This window comes from Carassius auratus, chromosome 19 (assembly GCF_003368295.1).
Source record: "Carassius auratus strain Wakin chromosome 19, ASM336829v1, whole genome shotgun sequence".
Taxonomy (NCBI): domain Eukaryota; kingdom Metazoa; phylum Chordata; class Actinopteri; order Cypriniformes; family Cyprinidae; genus Carassius; species Carassius auratus.
Window position 1 is genome coordinate 17,347,936 of NC_039261.1, and position 20,989 is coordinate 17,368,924.

Consider the following 20,989-nt stretch of genomic DNA (forward strand, 5'->3'; position numbering starts at 1 on the left):
GCACAGTGCAGAAGTTTTGCTAAAAAAGTAAACCGACCCATCCCTCTTTATCTGTGTGTGTTTGTGTTTGTTCCTGTGTTTGTCCCTTGTGGTTCGATGATCCCTGATTTGTGAATCCCCCTGTGTGTGCTTGTGGTCGTGTGTTTATAGCCGTGCAGCAGATGGCTGAAGCTCAAATGCAGAAATTAGGTGTGTATCCTCATGTAGAAGAGGAAGGGGAGGAGCCTATTCAGAGAGGGGGGGAGGAGCTTCCCTCATCCTGCACACCTGGTAATCTTAATATCACATCACAGATGAACCCTCTCCACATGCATGTTACATTGTCCGTATTTCCTTGTTTTTATCATTTCATTTGAAAAGGTTACTGCCAAATGTTCACATCAGCCATGCAAAAACAGTAGTAAGAGAAACTTATATTCACACTTTCTCAAATATTATATTAAATTAATATTATTGAATACTTTCTACTGCTATAACTAGTAGTTTTAAAGTGGTAAATGGAAAGAAAATTAATTATGCATTCATAATAAATGCATTTAATAACATCAAAAGTTAATGGTGATAAATTAAATGTTTTATTCTTTTATTTTTATAGCATTTTTATTGAATGATGCAGTGATAAAACAACAAAACCAAATCATGTGAACTGTTACAGTATTCTGTTAATTATATCAGTAGTAAGAGATAAAGATTTTTAGCAACACTTTATTTTAAGGTGTCCTTTTTACACATTACATGAACTTACTATCACAATACCAATAAATTATGCATAATTACATGCACGTAACCTTAAGCCAAACCCTATCCATATAGTAAATGCATGTAGTTAATATTACTCAGTCTATAAATGTATAATTACACTGTAACAAGGACACCTTAAAATAAAGTGTAACCCAGTTTTCTGAGAAATATATTGTAGGCACACATTTAGACACTATTATCACTGTTTCTTATGCAATTGTAGGTGGACTTTGGGTTTTTAAAGACTTGTTAGTTTAAGTTTTAAAAATGTGAAAAAGTCTTTTATTGGGTATATTTTTTTAACTAAATTTCAGTGCACAATTCTGCTTTTTATGAAAAATAGCTCTGTATTATTGTTTTATTTAAGTGCTGATAAAGTATATGTAGTCTTTGTCATTGAAACATCATTTTCTTATACTGTGCTACTCTCTCGTACCAGAACTAATGTTCCAAAAAAAAGAAAAAAAAACCTTCAGCCGAGCAGAAATGAGCTTATCTGTTGATTCCATATTTTACTTAATAAATGCTCATTTTAAAGATTCACAGGTGCAAAGGGGTATGGCAGAACACCAGCCCGGCATGAGAAAGGCAGGAGCCACGGCACCAACCGATGAAGAAGAGGAGGAGGAGGAGGAGGAAGTAGAAGCAGAAACTATGGCAGAGGATGAGTGCAGAAATGTGGACTGACAAAGTTTGAGGAACTTTAGAGATTTTTTCAAAATGCAGAACCTGGTTTGGAGATCAGAATTACTGTTTATTGTTAACTGTCTGTCCATAATTCCATCACTTGATAAAAACGGCTGTCTTTAGTAATCAGAGACAAAAAGAGACTTAAAATAAACTCTGAAAGACTGGAATTTTAAAGTGGTCCAAAGATGAATTCACCCCGACATTGCCACGAAATAGATATACATAAAGTTAAATCCATCAGCAGTAATCTAATATCATCCCTGCATACAATCGAACAACAAAAAGATAAAGTACAAATGTTTAGTTCTATGAGCAGCGCAGTATGAATGTAAAGTGTTGAGAAATGTTTCTGTTGTGTGTGTGTGTGTGTGTGTGTTTTAAGTTGCAGTGTGTTCTGCGATCAGTGTGTTTCTTTGGGCCTACACTGCCATCTGGAGTACAGAGAATTATTATACTGATTCCCATGAAATCATTTGCCAAAAACAATAATCCCAGAGCACATGGAAAGGCTCAATATCTAAGTATTTAGCAGCATTAATATTTGTTAAACCATCTGCAACATCCTAGCATTTGGTCTGCACTTCGAACTGGAGAGAATTTAGCAGAAACAACAAAAAAAAATTTTTAGAATTACAGATATAATTATATTTGAATATTTATACATGAAAAAAGAAATAATTACAAATATCTAAATTCACCGTTGATAGGTGTTGGCAAAAAGTACTTCTAAAAAAACAATATTATTATATCAGTTATATCGGTATTCCAATAAAGGCGGTTTTGTTTTTACATGGAGTGGACCGTGTTGATATCACAAAAACTATTTTGCTTTATCTCACTGTTTTGGGAGATCATGCAACTAATCGTGGCTGACTGTGAATAACACATTCCTGCAGTGTTGACTTTGTGATACATTTGTGGTTTGTCAATGACATTGTGATCAAAGCTGCTATAAACATCTTTTTTTTTTGCATACAGAATAGAATTTGCATCTCTTGATATGACTGTATTTGGTTACAGATAACTAAAAAACCTCCAAATTCAGTGCCTCGGGGTGAAAGTTCAGCGCTCATGTACATCAGAAAGACATTAATGATTTCAGCCGATCACTGTAGTTAACAACTTGCATTAATATTAGCTGGGTAACTTATTACTTCTCCTAGGTTTTAAGTCTCTTCTTTAGCAAAAATCTTTTAAGGGAAAAATTTTGAACTATTTTTTAAAAATGATTGAGGATGGTTTAAAATGAAAAGCCAACAGCCACGTGTTGCTTTTTTAAAGAAATCGTACTGCTTTATATTGAAAATAATCAAATTTGTATGCATATATATTTCTCCAGAGCTCGTGCAGGTACGTGTTGTTGATTTTGATTTATGTGCATTAGAAAATCGGAGAAAAAGAACTATGGAAGTGTTTTAGGTTAAAGTCTCTGTATCAATAAACATATTTGCACTGAATTAAAGTGTTAAAGAGTATCTTCTTTTTCATGTTTTTGGATGATAAAAAGGCAAACTCCATTACACAGTTTTCAAATTTTGAACAAAATTGGACATGTTTGACCTCGGTTTGAGGTGCCATTACTTTACATTTTGGAAAGAAAGTAAGATTTTTATACTCTGACCAATAAAAATGTTAATCAAAAAGGCATATTTTCAGTTTAGTGCCGCCAAGACGAGCATGCATGGGAAGTTTTGGCGAATGCTTCCAGCTTGTGTTGTAAACAGATGGCAGCACAGTGGTTCTCCATCCCACATATTGAACGTCTCTGCCTTTGATGTTATCAAAATCTGGGCTGAAACTGATCTGGCGTGGACTTCCCATAAGAGCTGGTCCATATTTTAGTCAGAAATCCAATTTCTCAGATTCTCCGCCGACAGCTTCTTCTTTAACTATCACACCATTAGGAAACTTACCCAGCCTGACGTTTGCATCAGATCCCTGTGGCTTTTTGGCTAACAGACCTACTTCACACAATACAGTGATCAGTGTTTTATGGCGAGTAATGGGAACATGGGGCAGACAGAGGAAATGAAACCCGAGATTTATGCCCTGATGCATAAATAGTATCTCCGAAGGTGGGAAATTGTAAAACTAGATCAGACTATTAAAATATTTAAGAAGAACTAAAGAGTTTATGTAGGACATGATGTTAGTTCTGGTGGCAAACGAAGTCATCCGTTCACTCAGGGCCATCGCAAGTGGGGTGAAAGGTGGTAACGATTATAGGGGCCCACGGCCGAGGGGGGGGGCCCCGGCGATCTCAACCGTCTGGCTGATGCTAGCCTAAAAAGACGATCAGGACAGCTGACAGGCCACTGCTGCGTGTTGTCACGAAAGCTTATCATTTTCATGTGTTTTAAAGTCTGACCACTTTCCAATTTAAACATTCAAAATAGTTTAAATCATTCAAACACAAGACGCGAAAATCTCAACTCGCACACTTTGTTCGGTGCGCACGCATCTCAGACTCAGAGCCGCGGATCACAGACAGTGACACTGAACCGAGCTCTCGTTTGCGAATTCTCCTCGAACTTCCTCCTGCACCTAAACGAACAAACACAAATCGCAGTTTAAACAAACAGAAAAGAATGTGAAAAAGCCCATTTCAGCACCGTGGTGTTCTGGTGTTCAGGGCTCACACAGAGAGAGGCGTCTCAAAACACTTTATTTAAAACACAGAATTTGCCTCTTTTTGTTCTTGTACCGACAAAACATACAAAATATGTCAAAATACCCGTCTTGGAAAGTATGTTCGAAAAAACTGTCGGTTATGTCTTAAGTGAAAGTAAACAGTTAAGAAAAATATCGGATGTGTATTATATTGGATGCGTTCATCGTCTCTTAAAGTGACCGTGCCTAATTTAGCTACTGGCTGCTGTAATGTTAATCCAAGAAAATGAAAGAAATATATTTTTTAAGGTTTAATAGTAGGTACAGGACACTATAATTAATTTAGGTAAAAGAGTATAGCAAAATAAAGTGAGCTGTGACATATATTATACCCAAAAAATCTTCATACATTGGACTACTAGTGAAATTGATATAAAAAACCTCACCATGTTTTGTTTCTGAAATGCTAATGCAACCTTTTCACACCACAGACTGAACAAAATTAAACATTGCTTGGTAATTGTTCAACAAAGTATTGATAGTTGTGCAAATATTGTCATACTAACAGCTGTCTGAAGTTTTGGTTGATTGTAGTAATCCATTACATATCTTTCTATCAAAGTTATCTGACATTATCAAGATGAATTTGTTCTGACAGTTCAACTCTGAGTTCTTGTCATATTTTATTACCATTTTATAAACTAGAGCAAATAAACTGTGATAATGTAAGAAATGTTGAAGTTGTCTGAATACATTTTGATTTGACTGATAACTTAATTTTTACAGTGAAGACTATGCAGTGCTATTTTATATTTAATTATTTGTTTTCTGTACCTGGACACCTACAAACATGAAACAACTTAAACATTGTGGAATTAGCACAAATAAATAAATAGAATGAATATATAAATTAATTTCAAACAGGGCCCACTGGTACAACCTGAACCAGGGCCCCTCTGACACCAGCTACGGCCCTGCATTCACTAGAAATCATGCAGAATTAAGAGACTTAAAGTACAAATGTCATTCACTTTTTATACTTACCCAATAAAATGCCTTATTTTTATATATATACGATTTATTAATAACGTGTTCATTACTTTCTTTACAAACATCAACCAAAACAGCAGTATTATTATAGCTATATAACATTGAACTATGGTAATATGATATTTATCACTCGTAATGGTTTTGATATTGGGTTAAGATATTCGTCTGTATAAGCTATTCAGGTTTCTGATTATATACACTGTATCACGTGCTGCATTTTGGTTCATTTCGGCGTCTCATACTTCCACCGCGAGCGCTTTAGAGCGTCGATCAGCTGGCGGATGTGACGTTTTTCCCGCATCCGCTTGTTATCACGGAAGAGCAGCAGGCTGCGAGTAAGAGCGATGCGCTGATTCTGGTGAGTTTTCGGCTGATTTTTGAATAACAACCGGTTTGGTGCTTTTACGTGTCTTGTAAACAACTCGTACCAGCTGTGAACTAACCGAGAGTTCAGTGCGTGTTTAGGTTTAGCAAAACAAGCTTGTTTATGCTGCGATTTACGTGCAAACTAGAAAAAAGTGTGAAGATGCTCATGAATATTCATTAGCTCTCTTCTAAATATCAAGTATGTGTTAACAAATGGTTGTTTATTAGGGACTAAAGCAGTTTTAGCGTCAAATGTGTGTTTAAAGCTTGTTTGCCACACGTAGAGGAACTGTATTCATGTTGACGGTGCAGAATTGATTATAAGATGCTTTTGCTTCCCCAGAATTTGCTCTCTGTTCTATGCATGTCGCATGATTTTATTCAGTAATTCTTTGAACAAATAGGAAAGAGAGAGTTATCAAACCTGCAAGCCTAGTGTTAAAGTTGAAAAGGTCTCTAATAAATCAGTCTCCTCACCTTTACCTCCTGTCATAATGACAATTTATTCATACTTATGACCAAGAGATTAAGCTAGATTGAATAGTCTTAAATTATTTTTTAGTGTTGTCATGTCAGCATATTAACTTGCGGAAACTATGACCGTTCATAAACACAAATTAGATGGGGAAACTATGGCATTTAGTCATTCATTGTCACACCATTCTATTTTTCCCCCAAAAATACTCCTATTCATTCAACATTCAACCTAGTTAATGCAAACGTGGTGACACTTGACTATATAAATCAAAAATTTTAGTGCATCACAGAAACTAAATGTCACAAAACATTTTACTGTCACCAAACGCAGTTTGCATATTATGTGTACATATAAAATTAAATCATATAGGCTACATAGGGAATGCTTATGATTTTAGACGGGCTTTAAAAGTGGCTGCTTGATTAGATCTTGTTCTCTTGTGCTTTCAGTCTGTGTATAATTTGCATAAGAGCCTGATAAAGCATGTGTGTTTGTTTGACTGTTTAATTGTCTCTCCATCTCTGGTTTAGGGGATGTGCTCCGGCTGCATTAGTTATGCCGAGTGACGTGGACTACAGCAAGTTGGGGGGAAGTCTTCCAGTCGTTTCTTCTTTGAATGCCTCGTGTTCCCAGGCGTCTCTCTCCCTTCCCTCCTCGTACTACCCCCCGCTGCCCCCCGGAGAAAGGAGAGCCTTCTCAGACGTCCGCCGAACCTTCTGCCTCTTCGTCACATTTGACCTCCTCTTCATCACTCTGCTTTGGTTCATTGAATTAAATGTGAGTTTTTATTTTGTGCTTCCAAACTGTCTTCTTGCCCAATGCTATTCATTTTTCTCTCTCATTCAGTGTGTACTTCCTTTTTTAACTTGGCCCGGAGTCTTGTGGGGTGAATTTTACAGTTGATCGTACATGCCTGTTTCACTTCCTCTGATCAAAATAGAGGCGTTTGAAATTTGTGTACTGTCATTTGCATATTAAATGCATATTTAACTTTTAGCATTTTTAATAATAAAATAATAAACGATTAAAAAGTTAATACAGATATTCAGATAAATATGTATGCATATTTCTTTAAATTTAACTGCACATACACGTATGGTTCAAAACATTTATTACCAAACTATTTACATAGTTTAATAAAATTAAAGACTATTTATATAGTTTTGTAGCCTATTTATGAAAAACATAAATACAAATGTATGTAAATAAAGTATATATTATACTACATCAAAGAGAAAATGTGAATGTTGAGATAAACGTGGAAATAAATATTTTAAGTACGCATACACATATTTTTTTCTAAAACATATAAATGGTTAAAACATAATGTAGTTTTGTAGCCTATTTATGGAAAGAATGAATAATAATATTATTATTATGTACATAAACTTTTTATTTTTGTAAATTAATATGTATCTTTAGCATGTGGCAGATAATGCAGTGCATTTTAAGGTTTTGAGTGAAATATTATAGGAAAGGATGCATGATTTGTCTTTCTCTCTGTCTCTCTCAGATCAATACGATTAGTATTGAGGAAAGTCTTAAGAATGAGGTTCTTAACTACAACTTCAAGTCATCTTTCTTTGATATCTTTGTAAGTATCATAAAGCGAAAACCTTGTTACTTATTGATAGTAAAATATGACTGACTTCTTTACACTATTGGTTTGATATGATCTCTCTCATGAAGTCTTTTATGCTCTTCAGTCATAAACAAGCAAACACACTTAACTGCATAAAATATGAAGTTTTGGTTTTCATTTTCTGTTTGATAAAGCATTAGTCTGTTTATCTAAAGCTTCTAGAACGTGACGTGTGAGGAATTGCGATTCACACAGTTTCTGTCTCGCTGCTGTCACTCACTTTAGCATGTGACATCAACAGATGCAGTCGTCCTCTACAACATTTCTTGTACAAGCAAGTTTTGGGTGAATTTTAGGGTATTAAACTGACCTCAGTTTTTATTAAAGCTGCTTTCATACCTGCAAAAATAGTGATGTCATCCGAGAAACATGTTGAAACTCTTTATTTATTATTTATTAAGAATCAGCACTGAGCAGTCATTGTTAAATCTTAAGTTATTATTTTCTAAACGATAATCCCTCTCTTTTTCTCCTTGTTCCCGATCAGCTTTTAGCTGTGTTTAGGTTTCTGTGTTTGGAGCTTGGATATGCTGTGTTTCGATTGAGACATTGGTGGGTTGTCGCGGTAAGAAAGACCTCAGCCTATGCAATTCTCACTATTTGCATTTTCTGTAAACATGATAGAAAATAATTATAATTACGATATATTTGTACATCATTTTTCTTTTAATATTTGTGGTGAAATCTGATTTTTAAAGCCTTATATATGATCATTGTCAACACTTTTTAAAATGTTCTCCGTTCTCAGATCACTACACTGGTGACCACTGCCTTCCTAACCACCAAAGTTATTTGGCCAGAGGTAAGATTCATGTTTTGTCTTCCTAACCAAACTATTTGAATATCTATCTTCGTTTCAGGGAAGTCACCGTGTTTGTTCCTCAGAGAGATTCCTCATCTGTTTGATTATACTGCTGTGATAATAGAAATAGGTGCAGGACGTCATGGTTCCCTCTTGTTTTTCTCAGATGTTTAGTCACAATGCTTTTGCTTACGTTCTTCCTATCACCTCGTTTGTGGTGGCATGGTTGGAAACCTGGTTCCTGGATTTCAAAGTTTTCACACAGGAAGCAGAGGATGAGAGAGGTGAGAGAGCTTTGTGCTGGAAGGAAATTCAGAGCTGTATCAAACTGACACAAGTCAGTAATAACAGCATTTGTTTATAGGGCATGTTTGATGGATGATTGTAGCTCAAAGTGCTTCATAAACAAATCAGTCATAAAGCTATCCTCCAAAGCTAAAATATTCCATTATTTGTCAATAACATTGCATAAAATAGCAGAAGGTTTAAGCAATCAATAGCAGAAGTTTTATATGCGAAAGCGGATCATATGTTAATAAAGTTTATGGTTGTGACATCATGGATGTAATCAATTCTGAGCGAGTAAGTTTGGCTTTTGGTTTCAAAGCCCATTAGAAAGAGGAAGAAACATCTTTTTGTCATTTTAATAGTGTTGCGGTCAGGTAAAGTCACATTACTTAAAGCTTTGGGAAGGGAAACATGCCCTGCTTTGTTCTAAAGTTGCACACTCAGGCTGTCACGGATATTTGGGAAAGTCCTCACACGTCCTACATTGATGATCTGTGGTTTTCTCATGTCCTGCAGCATATCTGGCAGCAGTTAATGCCGCTTGTGAGCCGGCTCCTCTGATCCGTGCTAGACCCGTGTCTGACGCACAGTTTTACTCCCCGCCGGAGTCCCTGGCAGGTGATGCCATTCACTTTCTTTCTAATGCAACTCATTGTCCATTTTTGCTTCATTTGCCGCCTAATGTTTGTGTTTGTCCTGTAGGTTCGGATGAAGACCTTGATGAAGAGGGTCTCGGCAGGAAAGAACTAACAGAACAAGTAATCAAATGCTTATTTTCTTTCTTTTCATTATCTTTGGATGGAAGATGTATGCAAACGACAATTTCTGTATGTCCGAAAGTAATAAGAACCGTTTATTTGCTAAAAAGCACAGCAGATCACTTTGTCCAATCACTTGTTTTGAAGGACAAGCAGTTTCTACGACAGGGACAGGGAGGCCATGGCTGTGGTGGAGCAGATACTGACACAAGAGGAAAACTGGAAGTTTGAGAAGACTAATGTGTGTAGACCTCCAAGCTTGCTGTCTTTATTTGTGTCTGGTTTTGTCATTGGTTAAATATGACACGTTTTAATTCTTAGGAGATGGGCGATGCAGTATATACTCTTGAAATCCCGTTCCATGGGAAAACGTTTATTTTAAAGGTATTGTTCCCTCTGTGTTATGAGTCTTTTTGTCTCTTTATGTTTGTTCATATATACAGAATCAAGTCACTGACCTGTGTTTTGGGTGTTTTAGGCGCTCTTGCAGTGTGCCGCAGAGCTGGTGTATCAGGAGGTCATTTTGCAGCCGGAGAAGATGGTGCAGTGGAACAGGACAGTGTCTGTTTGTCAGGTACACATACTTGCAGATTCCTCCATTAATGACAGCTGAAACACAGGTTGCACACACTCACGATTGTGTCTGATTTAAAATGCAACTGCAGTTCAGGTTTTGCCACAAATAGCGATTTCTTTCACCTTTGCAGGACTGTGAAATGAGGAATGTACCAAGTAACACCTCTATAGCAATAGTGTGAAAGTGCATAGCACATAACATGCACAATACCAGTATCTATTGGTATAATATGCATCACATGACTCTCAAACGTTTTCAAAAGCCTCCATTTTCATAGTCCACACTACAACGCTACACTACAAAGCTCAGTTTTCCTTAACTAAAAACACTGTCTCCATGTGGACTGAAGGCCAAAACGGAGAAAAAAAAGATGCGCTTTCAAAAAAAACTTAGGCCTTGTCCACACTAAGACACATGCACTACAAAATGTACCAAAAAAAATATTATATATATTGTGGCGGGACGAGCACACGACAGACACAGTGGGTGTGGCGTCAGGCCTCAGGAAAAGTGTCCAAAACAACAGGGAATCTGGTGTCCTCGTCGTGCTGCGGGATTTGTGTGGGTCAGGCAGTGTTCATGGAGGAAGGGTCCAGGTAAGGGGCGGAGTCGGCAGTGTAAGCGGGTGTGGTTCTCGTCCGGACCAGCTCACATCTCTGGTGGCGCGGGAATCCCTCAATGCACCCTTCCTGGACCCACGAGGACACCAGTCTGCATGCACAGCGAAGAGACTGGTCTCCTAAGGAGAGGCACATTGGACTTTTAAACAGCAACTGTGATGAGGCTCCAGCCCTGACTCGTCCAGCGCCCCTCCTCTCTCACACATCCACTCCTGTCGGGAGCCTGGTGAAGGGTGGCGATTTTGGAAGGGATGCAGATGACAATCAGGGAGGAGGCAGCTGACTAGTCACTATATATACTATATTACATAGTCAGGGGGTATCTCCTCATCCACCACCAGTGTGTAGCATCCACTTGGATGATGCGACGGCAGCCATAGTGCAACGCCCACCACACACCAGCTTACTGGTGGAGAGGAGACAGAGTGTGGAAGCCAATCAGCAGATATGGGGATTGTTAGGAGGCCATGATGGTCAGAGGCCAATGGGCGAATTTAGCCAGGATGCTGAGGTCACACCTCTACTCTTTTCGAGAGACATCCTGGGATTTTTAATGACCACAGAGAGTCAGGACCTCGGTTTAACGTCTCATCCGAAGGACGGTGCTTGTTGACAGTATAGTGTCCCCATCTCTACACTGGGGCACTAGGACCCACAAAGACCACAGGGTGAGCACCCCCTACTGGCCTCACTAGCACCTCTTCCAGCAGCAACCTAGTTTTCCCAGGAGGCCTCCCATCCAGGTACTGACCAGGCTCAGCCCTGCTTAGCTTCAGTGGGCAACCGGTCTTGGGCTCCAGGGTGATATGGCTGCCGGCAAAAGTATCAACCTTTTGCTTTGATTACTGCTTTGCACACTCTTGGCGTTCTCTTGATGAGCTTCAAGAGGTAGTCACCTGAAATGGTCTTCCAACAGTCTTGAAGGAGTTTCCTGAGACATGCTTAGCACTTGTTGGCCCTTTTGCCTTCTGTCTGCGGTCCAGCTCACCCCTAAACCATCTCGATTGGGTTCAGGTCCGGTGACTGTGGAGGCCAGGTCATCTGGCGCAGCACCCCATCACTCTCCTTCTTGGTCAAATAGCCCTTGATGCCTTCAGTGTGAATCTACAAATTTCATAGTCATGAAAATAAAGAAAACTCTTTGAATGAGAAGGTGTGTCCAAACTTTTGGTCTGTACTGTATATATATATATATATATATATATATATATACACACACACACACACACACACACACACACACACACACACACACACACACAAAGGTGCTGATCATATAATTAGAATATCATCAAAAAGTTGATTTCACTAATTCCATTCAAAAAGTCAAACTTGTATGTTATATTCATTCATTACACAAAGACTGATATATTTAAAAAATCCCAAATTCAGTATCTCAGAAAAAAACATTTTTTGAAACATTTACTTCGATTTACCTTTTATGATGGATGCTTATGCTTTTCCAATCAAATAATCATTTGTTACTCACTGGATGTTACTGCATAATGGAGAATTAAATGTGTATAAATAGGTCTTCTTTTGACCTGGCACACAACAGGTGTGCTTTGACAGCGTTATATTTATGCCGAAGACCCAAATTTGAATCCATTCCTATTGTTGCCATAAATAAAACACTACGAAGCTACAAAATTAGATGGGTGTTTTTGTGGGATGGTCTTGAGCTTTTAATCATTGAAACAGCCTTGAAGAAGCTGTTTCTAAATGTCCTGCATATACTCCGTCATTACAGTTAATGATCTCTCTGTTGTTGTTGTTCTACAGATTTTACAGCGAGTGGATGACAACACAATGGTGTCATATGATGTTTCTGCAGGAGCCGCTGGTGGGGTCGTGTCTCCCAGGTGAGAGTGCGCTTACGAATTGTTGCTTAAAGTCTGTTTAATGTGTAAAAACAGTTTTTAGCTGTTTTGTTTGGCTTTACTAATTATTGTGAAGTCAAAGAGTTCAAATTGTGTCTGTTTTTTATGTTCTTGATCTTCAGGGACTTTGTGAACGTTCGTCGGGTGGAGCGCAGACGAGACTGCTACATCTCTGCAGGAATGGCCACCAATCACAGCAGTAAACCCCCTCACAGTCGCTACGTCAGGTCCGCTTGAATGCAAAGTGTTTTGGTTTGTCAGCCAGTAAAATTGAGAAAAGCTGTAAACCGAACTCTCTCTCTTTCTCTCAGAGGGGAAAACGGTCCCGGTGGATTTGTTGTGTTGAAATCTAGCAGTAATCCTAAAGTTTGCACCTTCATCTGGGTCCTCAATACAGACCTGAAGGTAAGAGCTGCAGTTCCTGCCAGTTTGCACATTTAAGCCATTTAAACACATTCAAATAATGAGTGATTTTAATTAGGTGTTATTTAATGCAAGTATTTTTAGAATATTTGGAATTAGACATTTGAAAAACCCTATAACATTAAGTAACTTCATTGTAGTCGTCTTTTGATTTTTGTCTGATGGATATTAAAATAGCAACCATTCATATTATGTTGAACCATATCTAGAAATTTGGGGTTTGGCTCTTTTGATTTGGACCAGGTAATTAAAAAAAAAAGAATACACAGACAAAAAAAAGAACAACATTTTTTTTTTTCCATTCTGAATTACAAGATATAAACCAAATTATAAGTTAAAAGTCTGATAATTATTCATTTTTTTCACATTCCTCTTGCAATTCTCTCAATTCTGACCTCTTTTCTCAGAATTGCAGAAGTTGCAAGTTATAATGTCCAGTTCTGGGAAAGAAGAAAAAATAATCTCACAATTCTAATATTTTCTTACATTTGTGAATTTATATCATGCAGTTCCGACTTTGTAACTCCAATATCAAAAAAAGTCAGAATTATGAGATGTGAACTGGCAAAACTCGCAAAAAATTTTGAATTGTGTAATAGAAAATTATCTTTTTTATTTGTTATTCAGTGGACATGCTTCCATAGAAAACTGAATGGGGTTGTGGCCAAAAAGTAGGATTAAGTAAATTCATTGTGGCAAAACTTTAACACACATAATTGCACTAGGCTCAGACTATCTTTGAGTGGGAATACAAAAATGCAGAAATACGACATGTAGTTTTCACAAAAGCCTTGGAGCTGTCAAAAAGTACAGCCGTGGCCAAAGGTTTTCCAGAACTTACGGTCAATCCACAAGAGGTGGGTGGACAAATAAAAACCCACAAATTCTGACAAACTCCAAGCATTGATTATGCAAGAATTGGCTTCCATCAGTCAGGATGTGGCCCAGAAATTGATTTACAGCATGCCAGAGCGAATTGCAGAGGTCTTGAAAAAGAGGTTCAACACTGCAAATACTGAGTGTTTGCATAAACGTATTGTAATTGTCAATAAAAGCCTTTGACACTTATTAAATTCTTGTAATTATACTTCAGTTATATAATAGTAACATCTGACAAAAAGAACTGAAAACTATGTAGCAGCAGAATTTGTGAAAAATAATATTTGTGTAATTCTCAAATAGATAAAATTTTCATATTACTTCATCTTCTTCAAACAGGGTCGCCTCCCACGTTACCTCATCCACCAGTCACTGGCTGCCACCATGTTCGAGTTCATGTCTCATCTCAGGCAGCGTATAAACGAAGTCCACATCTCCTGTCGGTGATCTCTGGCTTTGACTCTTTATCCAGCCACAGTTTACATCGTGCTAACTTCAAATGACACTGTGCCCTACTCAAACCACCACTGCCATGAGGAGATACAGCATTGTGTTTGACTGACGCGAGGTTGTTACGGCTCTCTGCATCCAAGAAACTTTGACTGAACGTTTGGCTGCACTTTACACTGAAGTTAAAGTATATATATATAGATGTACACAAGGACATAACTCATACTGTCAAACCCCACAAGAGCTGAAAACATGAACAGGAAGTTATCAGAGAGCAGCTTGTGATCTATAAGAGATCAGGAGAAATGGATTAGGCCTAAAACCACTGTTGTACCTCTAGTGAACAGGACTGAAGGCTAGGATAGTTTCTGAGCCAAATACACTGTGGTTTCTCTTGCTGCTTTTACTTACGCCTTAATTGAACATGCACAGTCATTCATACTAATTATAATTATTGTTTTAGTTCTTATTATGGTTTGCAATTGGCTCTTGAGGCCAAACATTGCTGTTTTAGATTATTAACAGTAAATGCATTCATCTGTAGCATAGATCAGCGTCCTGCCATGTGTATGATCATTTGTCTAATAATGTAAACCGTTAAGAGTTTGATTATACGGTTTCATCTTAAATCAGCATAACCGGTTCACTAGTACCCAAACTGTTTGTATAGAACATGATGCAACAACAAAGCAAACATTTGCACTTGGTTTTATTCTGTAAAACTGGTTCAGAGCAGCTCAAAATCCGTCTGAAATGGGCCTTGAAATGCGTGCTTTTTTTTTCTCTTCTTTCTTCATCGCATGTCAGTTTGTTTTCTCACAGAGCATTACTATCAAAGTTCTTTGTTATACACTCATGTTTACCACATTCATACAGGGCATAGCAATTTATAAACAGGAGACAAAGGCATAGTCACGCTTTATTGATTAGTATTCTAATAGAAATGTGAATGTGTCTTACATTAGTTGCCTTGAAGCAAGCTAAATACTTATTGGTTTTAACAGAGGAACCATTGGGCTTCCTTCTAAGGGACAGCACATGTTGTAGTTAGTTAATCATTGATATCATGAATGATGTTGATCTTTATAAACTGTTGTGTTGTGTTCTGTACTTTGTCTTGCAGCCTTCTTGGCTTGTACTTGTGTGCCTTCGTTATGGTTTCCCTCACTGAAATCAAAAGCTGCTTTCATTATTTCGATTTTTGTATCCGAACAACTTTTTTGGCCTCTTTTGTTTTTTTTTTTTGTGCAAAGCCTTTAGCAGTTCACTTCACTCATGATTCAGGTTCTGTGTAAATGATATTTTTATACTGACTTTTACAGTAATATGAAGCTATACAGAATTTTGGCGTGTTAATCAAAAATCATGATTTTTTTTTTTTTTTTTTTTTAATCATAAAATGATTTTATTTCATTTTATTGAAGAATCAACATTTAATAAAACTAACAAACAGTTAATACTGGATGTCTGTTTCCTGTTTCAGATGTATAGTTAATTAAACAATGACCCGCCAAAAGTGAATAAACATTTAAACAACACTTTCAAAAAGTCTGAAATGTCATTAAAAAAATAATACATTCATATTTTGTATTTGTTTTGATGGCAAAAAACAAAGCCGAGCATTTCTTTATAGAATCAGAAAATATATTGACATTGCAATAAGTGTCAGAGAAAAAAACATACACATATATTAATATAATTTAACTTTAACCCATGATTTGAACTGAAATGACTTTTATATTGTGTATATGTTTATATTTATATGTTTTATATTGTGAATCATAAATCTGGTGTTATATCATATAAAACCTAACAAATAAAAAAAATAGTGTTAGATATTTTGCTTGAACGTTATTTTTAGTTGATATAAACTGGTTTGATATTTGATCTAATGCATTGACATTCAGACACTTAGAAGTGTAGCCCTGTGTCCAAATACTTTTTTTGTTTGTTACAGATCACTATAGTAATAGTTAACACATTTGCTCCTTTCCCCTTCTCTTTCTTTAAAAACATCCTGATATAATCACAAGGATTGTTTGTATTATATTTCTTAAGAGAAAAGCCTCTGGCAGAGTACGCTGTGCACAGCCGCCATGTGATGGGACACAGCCTATGAGACGCTCACATGAGTGTCACACATCAAGTTCCCTCTTTCTTTCTCTTATGAACCCAGATGCTTGGGAGTTTTGTAGGTTCTTATATTAATATTCAGTTGCATTATCAGTGAACTTTGTACACATTTGTAGGTTTGTCTTAGTTCTAAACAAATTTTCAGCCACATTGATCAAACCAAAATGATGCAATATAGGAGATGTGAGGTTTGTTACTCCTTAAGGGCTGTAAAGTTAAATTACACATCTTGTATATACAAAAGCAAAATGCATAAGTGTATGTTTAGTTCTGCTTTTTTTACATTTGTATTGTATTTCACTTGCTGAAAATCTAAAATAAATAAATAATATAATAATAAACTAATAAATTAAATAATTAAGTATACTGAAATTATTAACTGGAACTATTTAAAAAGTAAAATAAAAAAAATAAACCAAAATATTAATAAACATAACTAATATAAAACACATGAAATTACTAAATGTAAAGCTGAAAATATACAAATAAATGCTCAATCAAAAAAAATTATAATAACTGTAACCATTTTGCTACTAAAATAACACTGACCTGCTGTTATAAGCTTGTCAGATCTGGTATTTATTGGTTTGATTATTTTGCCAGTGAGCACATGAGATTTTCACTGAAATGAGAGCAGGAGGTTTAGGATTATTGGTTTTCGTAATAATATGAAGCAACGGTGTTATGTAATCAAACCTACTTCATTTTCACTATAACCGTTTAAAATCGCATGAGGTTCTGGATACGCAATGTGAAACCAACTATTGAAAGCATTCAGAGGTAAAAGCACGTTTGTGTTTTGGGGTTGTAGGGCGAGAGGCTTTATTTAGAGGTCTGTGATGGCCTTAGGTTACGCGGCTCAGACTCATGACTAAACTGTGATGTTATTCATTCTAGAGAGAGCCTGAAATGTTTTAGTCACTCGCTCTCTGGGCCCCGAAAGATGCTTCACTTCTGAAAACGGAAAAACTGTGTTTTAGACCTGAATTGATGGATTCAGCATTTCGACAGAAGTTTCTGGGGTAAGTTACAACAAAGCAATGCATTAGACTAGTTTCTTCTTTAAAAATACCTGGAGAACCACACGACTGTGACGGCTAGAACAAGAACAGGAAAAAATTTTGTTTGTTTGTTTCATGTTCATCTTCTTCAGACATCTCACCTTTAGTCTCTAGGAGAGGGGTAGATGTGTTTTTTAACACTCATGTTGTGGACCTGGACCTTTCTTTCTCCATCTTCTAGTTTTGTATTTTGAGGATGGGTGCCGCCTTCAGGAAGTTCTGTCTACGATTCTGCTGTTGCTGCTGCTGTGAGGATGACGAGGAGGAGGAAGAAAAGACACCTTTACTTAGGTATAACTAACTTAGGGGATGTGGGGTTGGTTTGTTTTTAAATCATGTCTGACTATTGATGGTTTGAGTTTCTGCTTTCTTATTTTAAAAAAGATACAGGAAAATCTTAGCAAATTATGTTAGCTACTTTGATTCAAGTTTAAACAACAACTAACTCTTCAACTCTATTACAACATGTGGAAATAAAGTATTTAATAAATATTTAATTCATAACTCACAGTCCAACGAACTTCTGCTTTTCCGTTTGTCCGACTCATATTTTCGCTGCCTGACAGCCGTTAAAGAAATCGTTAAAGAAACGTTAGATTGTTAATTACGAAGTAATATCAAACACACTAATTCAGATTTTACACAGTTTTTTCGCGGCAGTTTAGAGCTCGATGTACTCATATGTTGACAGTAATTTTAAATGTTGTTTGTGTTTGCGTCAGTCACGACACGTTGGAATATTTCGATCGCGAGGCGAAGAAAAGGCGGGACCAAGAGACCAATCTGTGGAACGAGCCCGGAGACCCCTCCCACTCCGAGAGAGACGACGACCGCACGCTCTACAACCTGCTGCAGACCCGAGCCCAAACCCGGCGAGGCTCTCAGGTGCGGCGCGCTCGAAACCCTCGGGATTCAACACAGATGCGGTGCACTAATGTCTAATGAAACAAAAAAAGAATTATAAAAATTATAAAAACATGTTTTAGCTACATTTAAATACATTTTGCTGAAAGTTAATCAACTAAATTAGTTTATTTTAATATAGCTAAAATAAATTGATTGCAACCACTTACCATAATTTTTTTTTTAATTCAATTAATCTTTTTTTTTTCAGTGTATATCAAATACCAAAATATTAATAAATAAACATAGGAAAGATAAATGAGATATAAACCATAATCATGTTATCTGTCACATTTGTCTTATTACAGAAACATAAAGGTCAAGTCACCCAAAAAGTGACATAAGTCCACAATGAGTCTAATAATAATAATTATTATTATTATTATTATTATTATTATTATCATCATTATTATTATCTTCATTTTTAATGAATTACAGATGGGTACAAATACAACTAAATGAGGAAAGATTAAGCCAAAAATAAATAAATAAATACATTTTATATATATATATATATATATATATATATATATATATATATATATATATATATATATATAGATAGATAGATAGATAGATAGATAGATAGATAGATAGATAGATAGATAGATATTTGTGTGTGTATTTATTTGTACATAGTAAAAAATAAATAAATAAATGTACAGCCTGAATGCATTGTGGTCGCTTTGCTAAATGAATAATAGTAAATGTAAATGTATGATTTATGTACACGTGTGTATGTATGTATGAACAGAAATAAAAATATAGAAATAAACATAAAAAACGTTGCATTAAAACAAATGTCTTCTGTCCTGCAGGGCTACCGGCGTTTGAGCATTGACATCGAGGCCATGAGAGACATGAGGAGAGAGGTGCGAGATAAGTGGAAGATGATCCTGGAGAATCTGGGTGAGAGATGACGTGTCAGAGATGGTGCTCCAGTGCTTCAGGAACAGTCTGTCATTGAGATGCTGGGTTTCTTCTCTCAGGGTTCATGGCTGAAGCCGAGTCTCTGCTGACCGTGTCTGCCACCGCATCATATGACCGCATGAGAAACGCAGCGGTCGCCCGCAGCCTGCTGCAGACCCTCCACACCGAGACATCCATATTCAACCGCAAAGAGGCTCCACCCGAGAGATACCTCTTCATCCTGGTGAGCAAGAACAATCAATAACAGTCTACAAATGTGTATTTCTCCTTTCTGTTTCAAATGAGGCGGTTTGGGTATAAATGAACGTAAAAAAAAATAATTATAACCCTTGAAGCATTTTCACAAATTGAAATAAATGTTAAATGAAAAAAAAACTCGAATTTAACTTTTCTTTTTTTTCAGGTTAGCTTGAATTAAGATAACTAAAACTGAAATGCACATAGAAACTATATAGACATAAAAAATAATAAAAGAATAAATAAAGAATAAAAATGACAAAACAACAAAAGTGGTAAATATAAAAATTAAATGATTTCAACTAGAATAATGTCTCAGCGATTCTAAAATAACACTGGCAGATTTAATATAATGATGAATTACTTTTAATATTTTAAAATACTAATTAGGTCGGCAGTGATATTTAATAAAAAAAATATATATATATATTATATTATATTATATTTACAGCAGCAATATGTACAGAAGTAAATATTGCTACAAATTATTTTAATTTATTTTTTTATACAAAATGCATATATAATCTCTCATCTAAAAGAACATGCTTGAGATAGACAGACTTCTCCGACCTCTAATATTTATGTTTGGCTCAGGACCGGCTGATTTATCTGGACGCTGCTGAGGATTTTGTGGCCAAGGCTCGTCGCTTCTACCCTCCTAAAGATGATGATGATGAAGAAGAGGAGAACACCATTCAAATAAATCTTCCTCTGCTGCTGTCCCGCATGAATCAGAACATCTCTGGAGGAGAGGACGAGGATGATGAGGGCGAGACCACCGGTCCAGAGGAGTGATGTTTCCAGAATCAGTTTGAGGGGTTTCTGAGGTACATGGATTTGGACTGATGCCAGCACGGTTCAAGGTGGATAGGGACGGTGGAGATTAAATGGCACAGATTTAAACCATTTCTTAGTCAAATGCTTTTCTTGAAGAAGAGACCATTTACAGATTCATTACAATAGCTGCAGAACTGACATTTTCTGAATTAGAAGATCAGTAGGAGATTCTGGATTACGGAGACGTGCTGATATTGTAAGTGTAAGATGGTGAAGTGAATTTGAATAGAAATGTAACTTTCTTTTGAAATTTGTGTCAGCGTTTACATTGAATGCAGATGCATCAAACTGCTGAAACTAGTAATTTAATAAAATCCTTTATCAGCTCTCATATGCAATTTGAAGTTTCTTCTTCGGAACAGATTTGGAGAACGTAAGTGAATGGGTGCCGTCAGAACGAGTCCAAACAATCTACAGCACTGCAGTCCATCACTAAACACCTTGTGATGTGAAGTCACGTTTTTAAGAAACAAATCCAACATTAAGTTATTTTAACTTTAAATCATCACTTTCAGATAAATATGACGACTCTATCTATAGAAAAAGTAATCTTGTCTAAATCAGGAGAGAAACATGCACAGATCAAACACTGTTGTTTTTAACTCGGCTGTTTGGACTGGTTCTGATGGCACCC

The 20,989-nt window shown here is 36.5% G+C and overlaps 2 protein-coding genes, 1 long non-coding RNA gene and 1 pseudogene across 6 annotated transcripts in view; 3 read left to right on the forward strand and 1 right to left on the reverse strand.

Annotated features, from left to right (window-relative positions):
• LOC113119668 (protein phosphatase 1 regulatory subunit 1B-like) overlaps positions 1-2,888 on the forward strand; it is a 39,683-nt gene extending 36,795 nt beyond the window's left edge. Inside the window, exons 6-7 of the mRNA XM_026289288.1 lie at positions 151-270; positions 1,280-2,888. Coding sequence (XP_026145073.1) covers positions 151-270; positions 1,280-1,428 — 269 coding nt within the window. The 3' untranslated portion in view covers positions 1,429-2,888. The remainder of the gene's footprint in view (positions 1-150; positions 271-1,279) is intronic.
• A 1,986-nt stretch (positions 2,889-4,874) lies between these two features.
• LOC113119639 (stAR-related lipid transfer protein 3-like) lies at positions 4,875-15,802 on the forward strand (annotated as a pseudogene).
• LOC113119685 (uncharacterized) lies at positions 9,954-18,216 on the reverse strand. 4 transcript variants are annotated; one of them, XR_003294500.1, is made up of 4 exons: positions 18,126-18,216; positions 17,958-18,007; positions 17,550-17,694; positions 17,123-17,341 (listed from the first exon to the last, which is right to left on the reverse strand). It is a non-coding gene; the product is annotated as an uncharacterized LOC113119685 (long non-coding RNA). The 4 variants fall into 4 exon arrangements; XR_003294499.1 differs by lacking the exons at positions 17,123-17,341; positions 18,126-18,216 and adding an exon at positions 9,954-10,034 and having other exon boundaries at positions 17,958-18,119; XR_003294501.1 differs by lacking the exons at positions 17,123-17,341; positions 18,126-18,216 and adding an exon at positions 16,955-17,009 and having other exon boundaries at positions 17,958-18,119.
• LOC113119661 (melanoregulin-like) lies at positions 17,106-20,686 on the forward strand. Its single transcript, XM_026289278.1, has 7 exons — positions 17,106-17,167; positions 17,285-17,409; positions 17,630-17,739; positions 18,171-18,333; positions 19,170-19,260; positions 19,341-19,504; positions 20,113-20,686. The coding sequence occupies exons 3-7, from the start codon at positions 17,645-17,647 to the stop codon at positions 20,311-20,313; spliced, it is 714 nt and encodes a 237-aa protein (XP_026145063.1). The 5' UTR covers positions 17,106-17,167; positions 17,285-17,409; positions 17,630-17,644; the 3' UTR covers positions 20,314-20,686.
• Positions 20,687-20,989: the final 303 nt, after the last annotated feature.

Coding starts and splice junctions, on each gene's coding strand:
- LOC113119661 (XM_026289278.1), top strand. CDS start 17,645: ATGGGTGCCGCCTTCAGGAAGTTCTGTCTACGATTCTGCTGTTGCTGC. Junction 17,740..18,170: donor GAAAAGACACCTTTACTTAG/GTATAACTAACT, acceptor TGTTTGCGTCAG/TCACGACACGTTGGAATATT. Junction 18,334..19,169: donor AAACCCGGCGAGGCTCTCAG/GTGCGGCGCGCT, acceptor TCTGTCCTGCAG/GGCTACCGGCGTTTGAGCAT.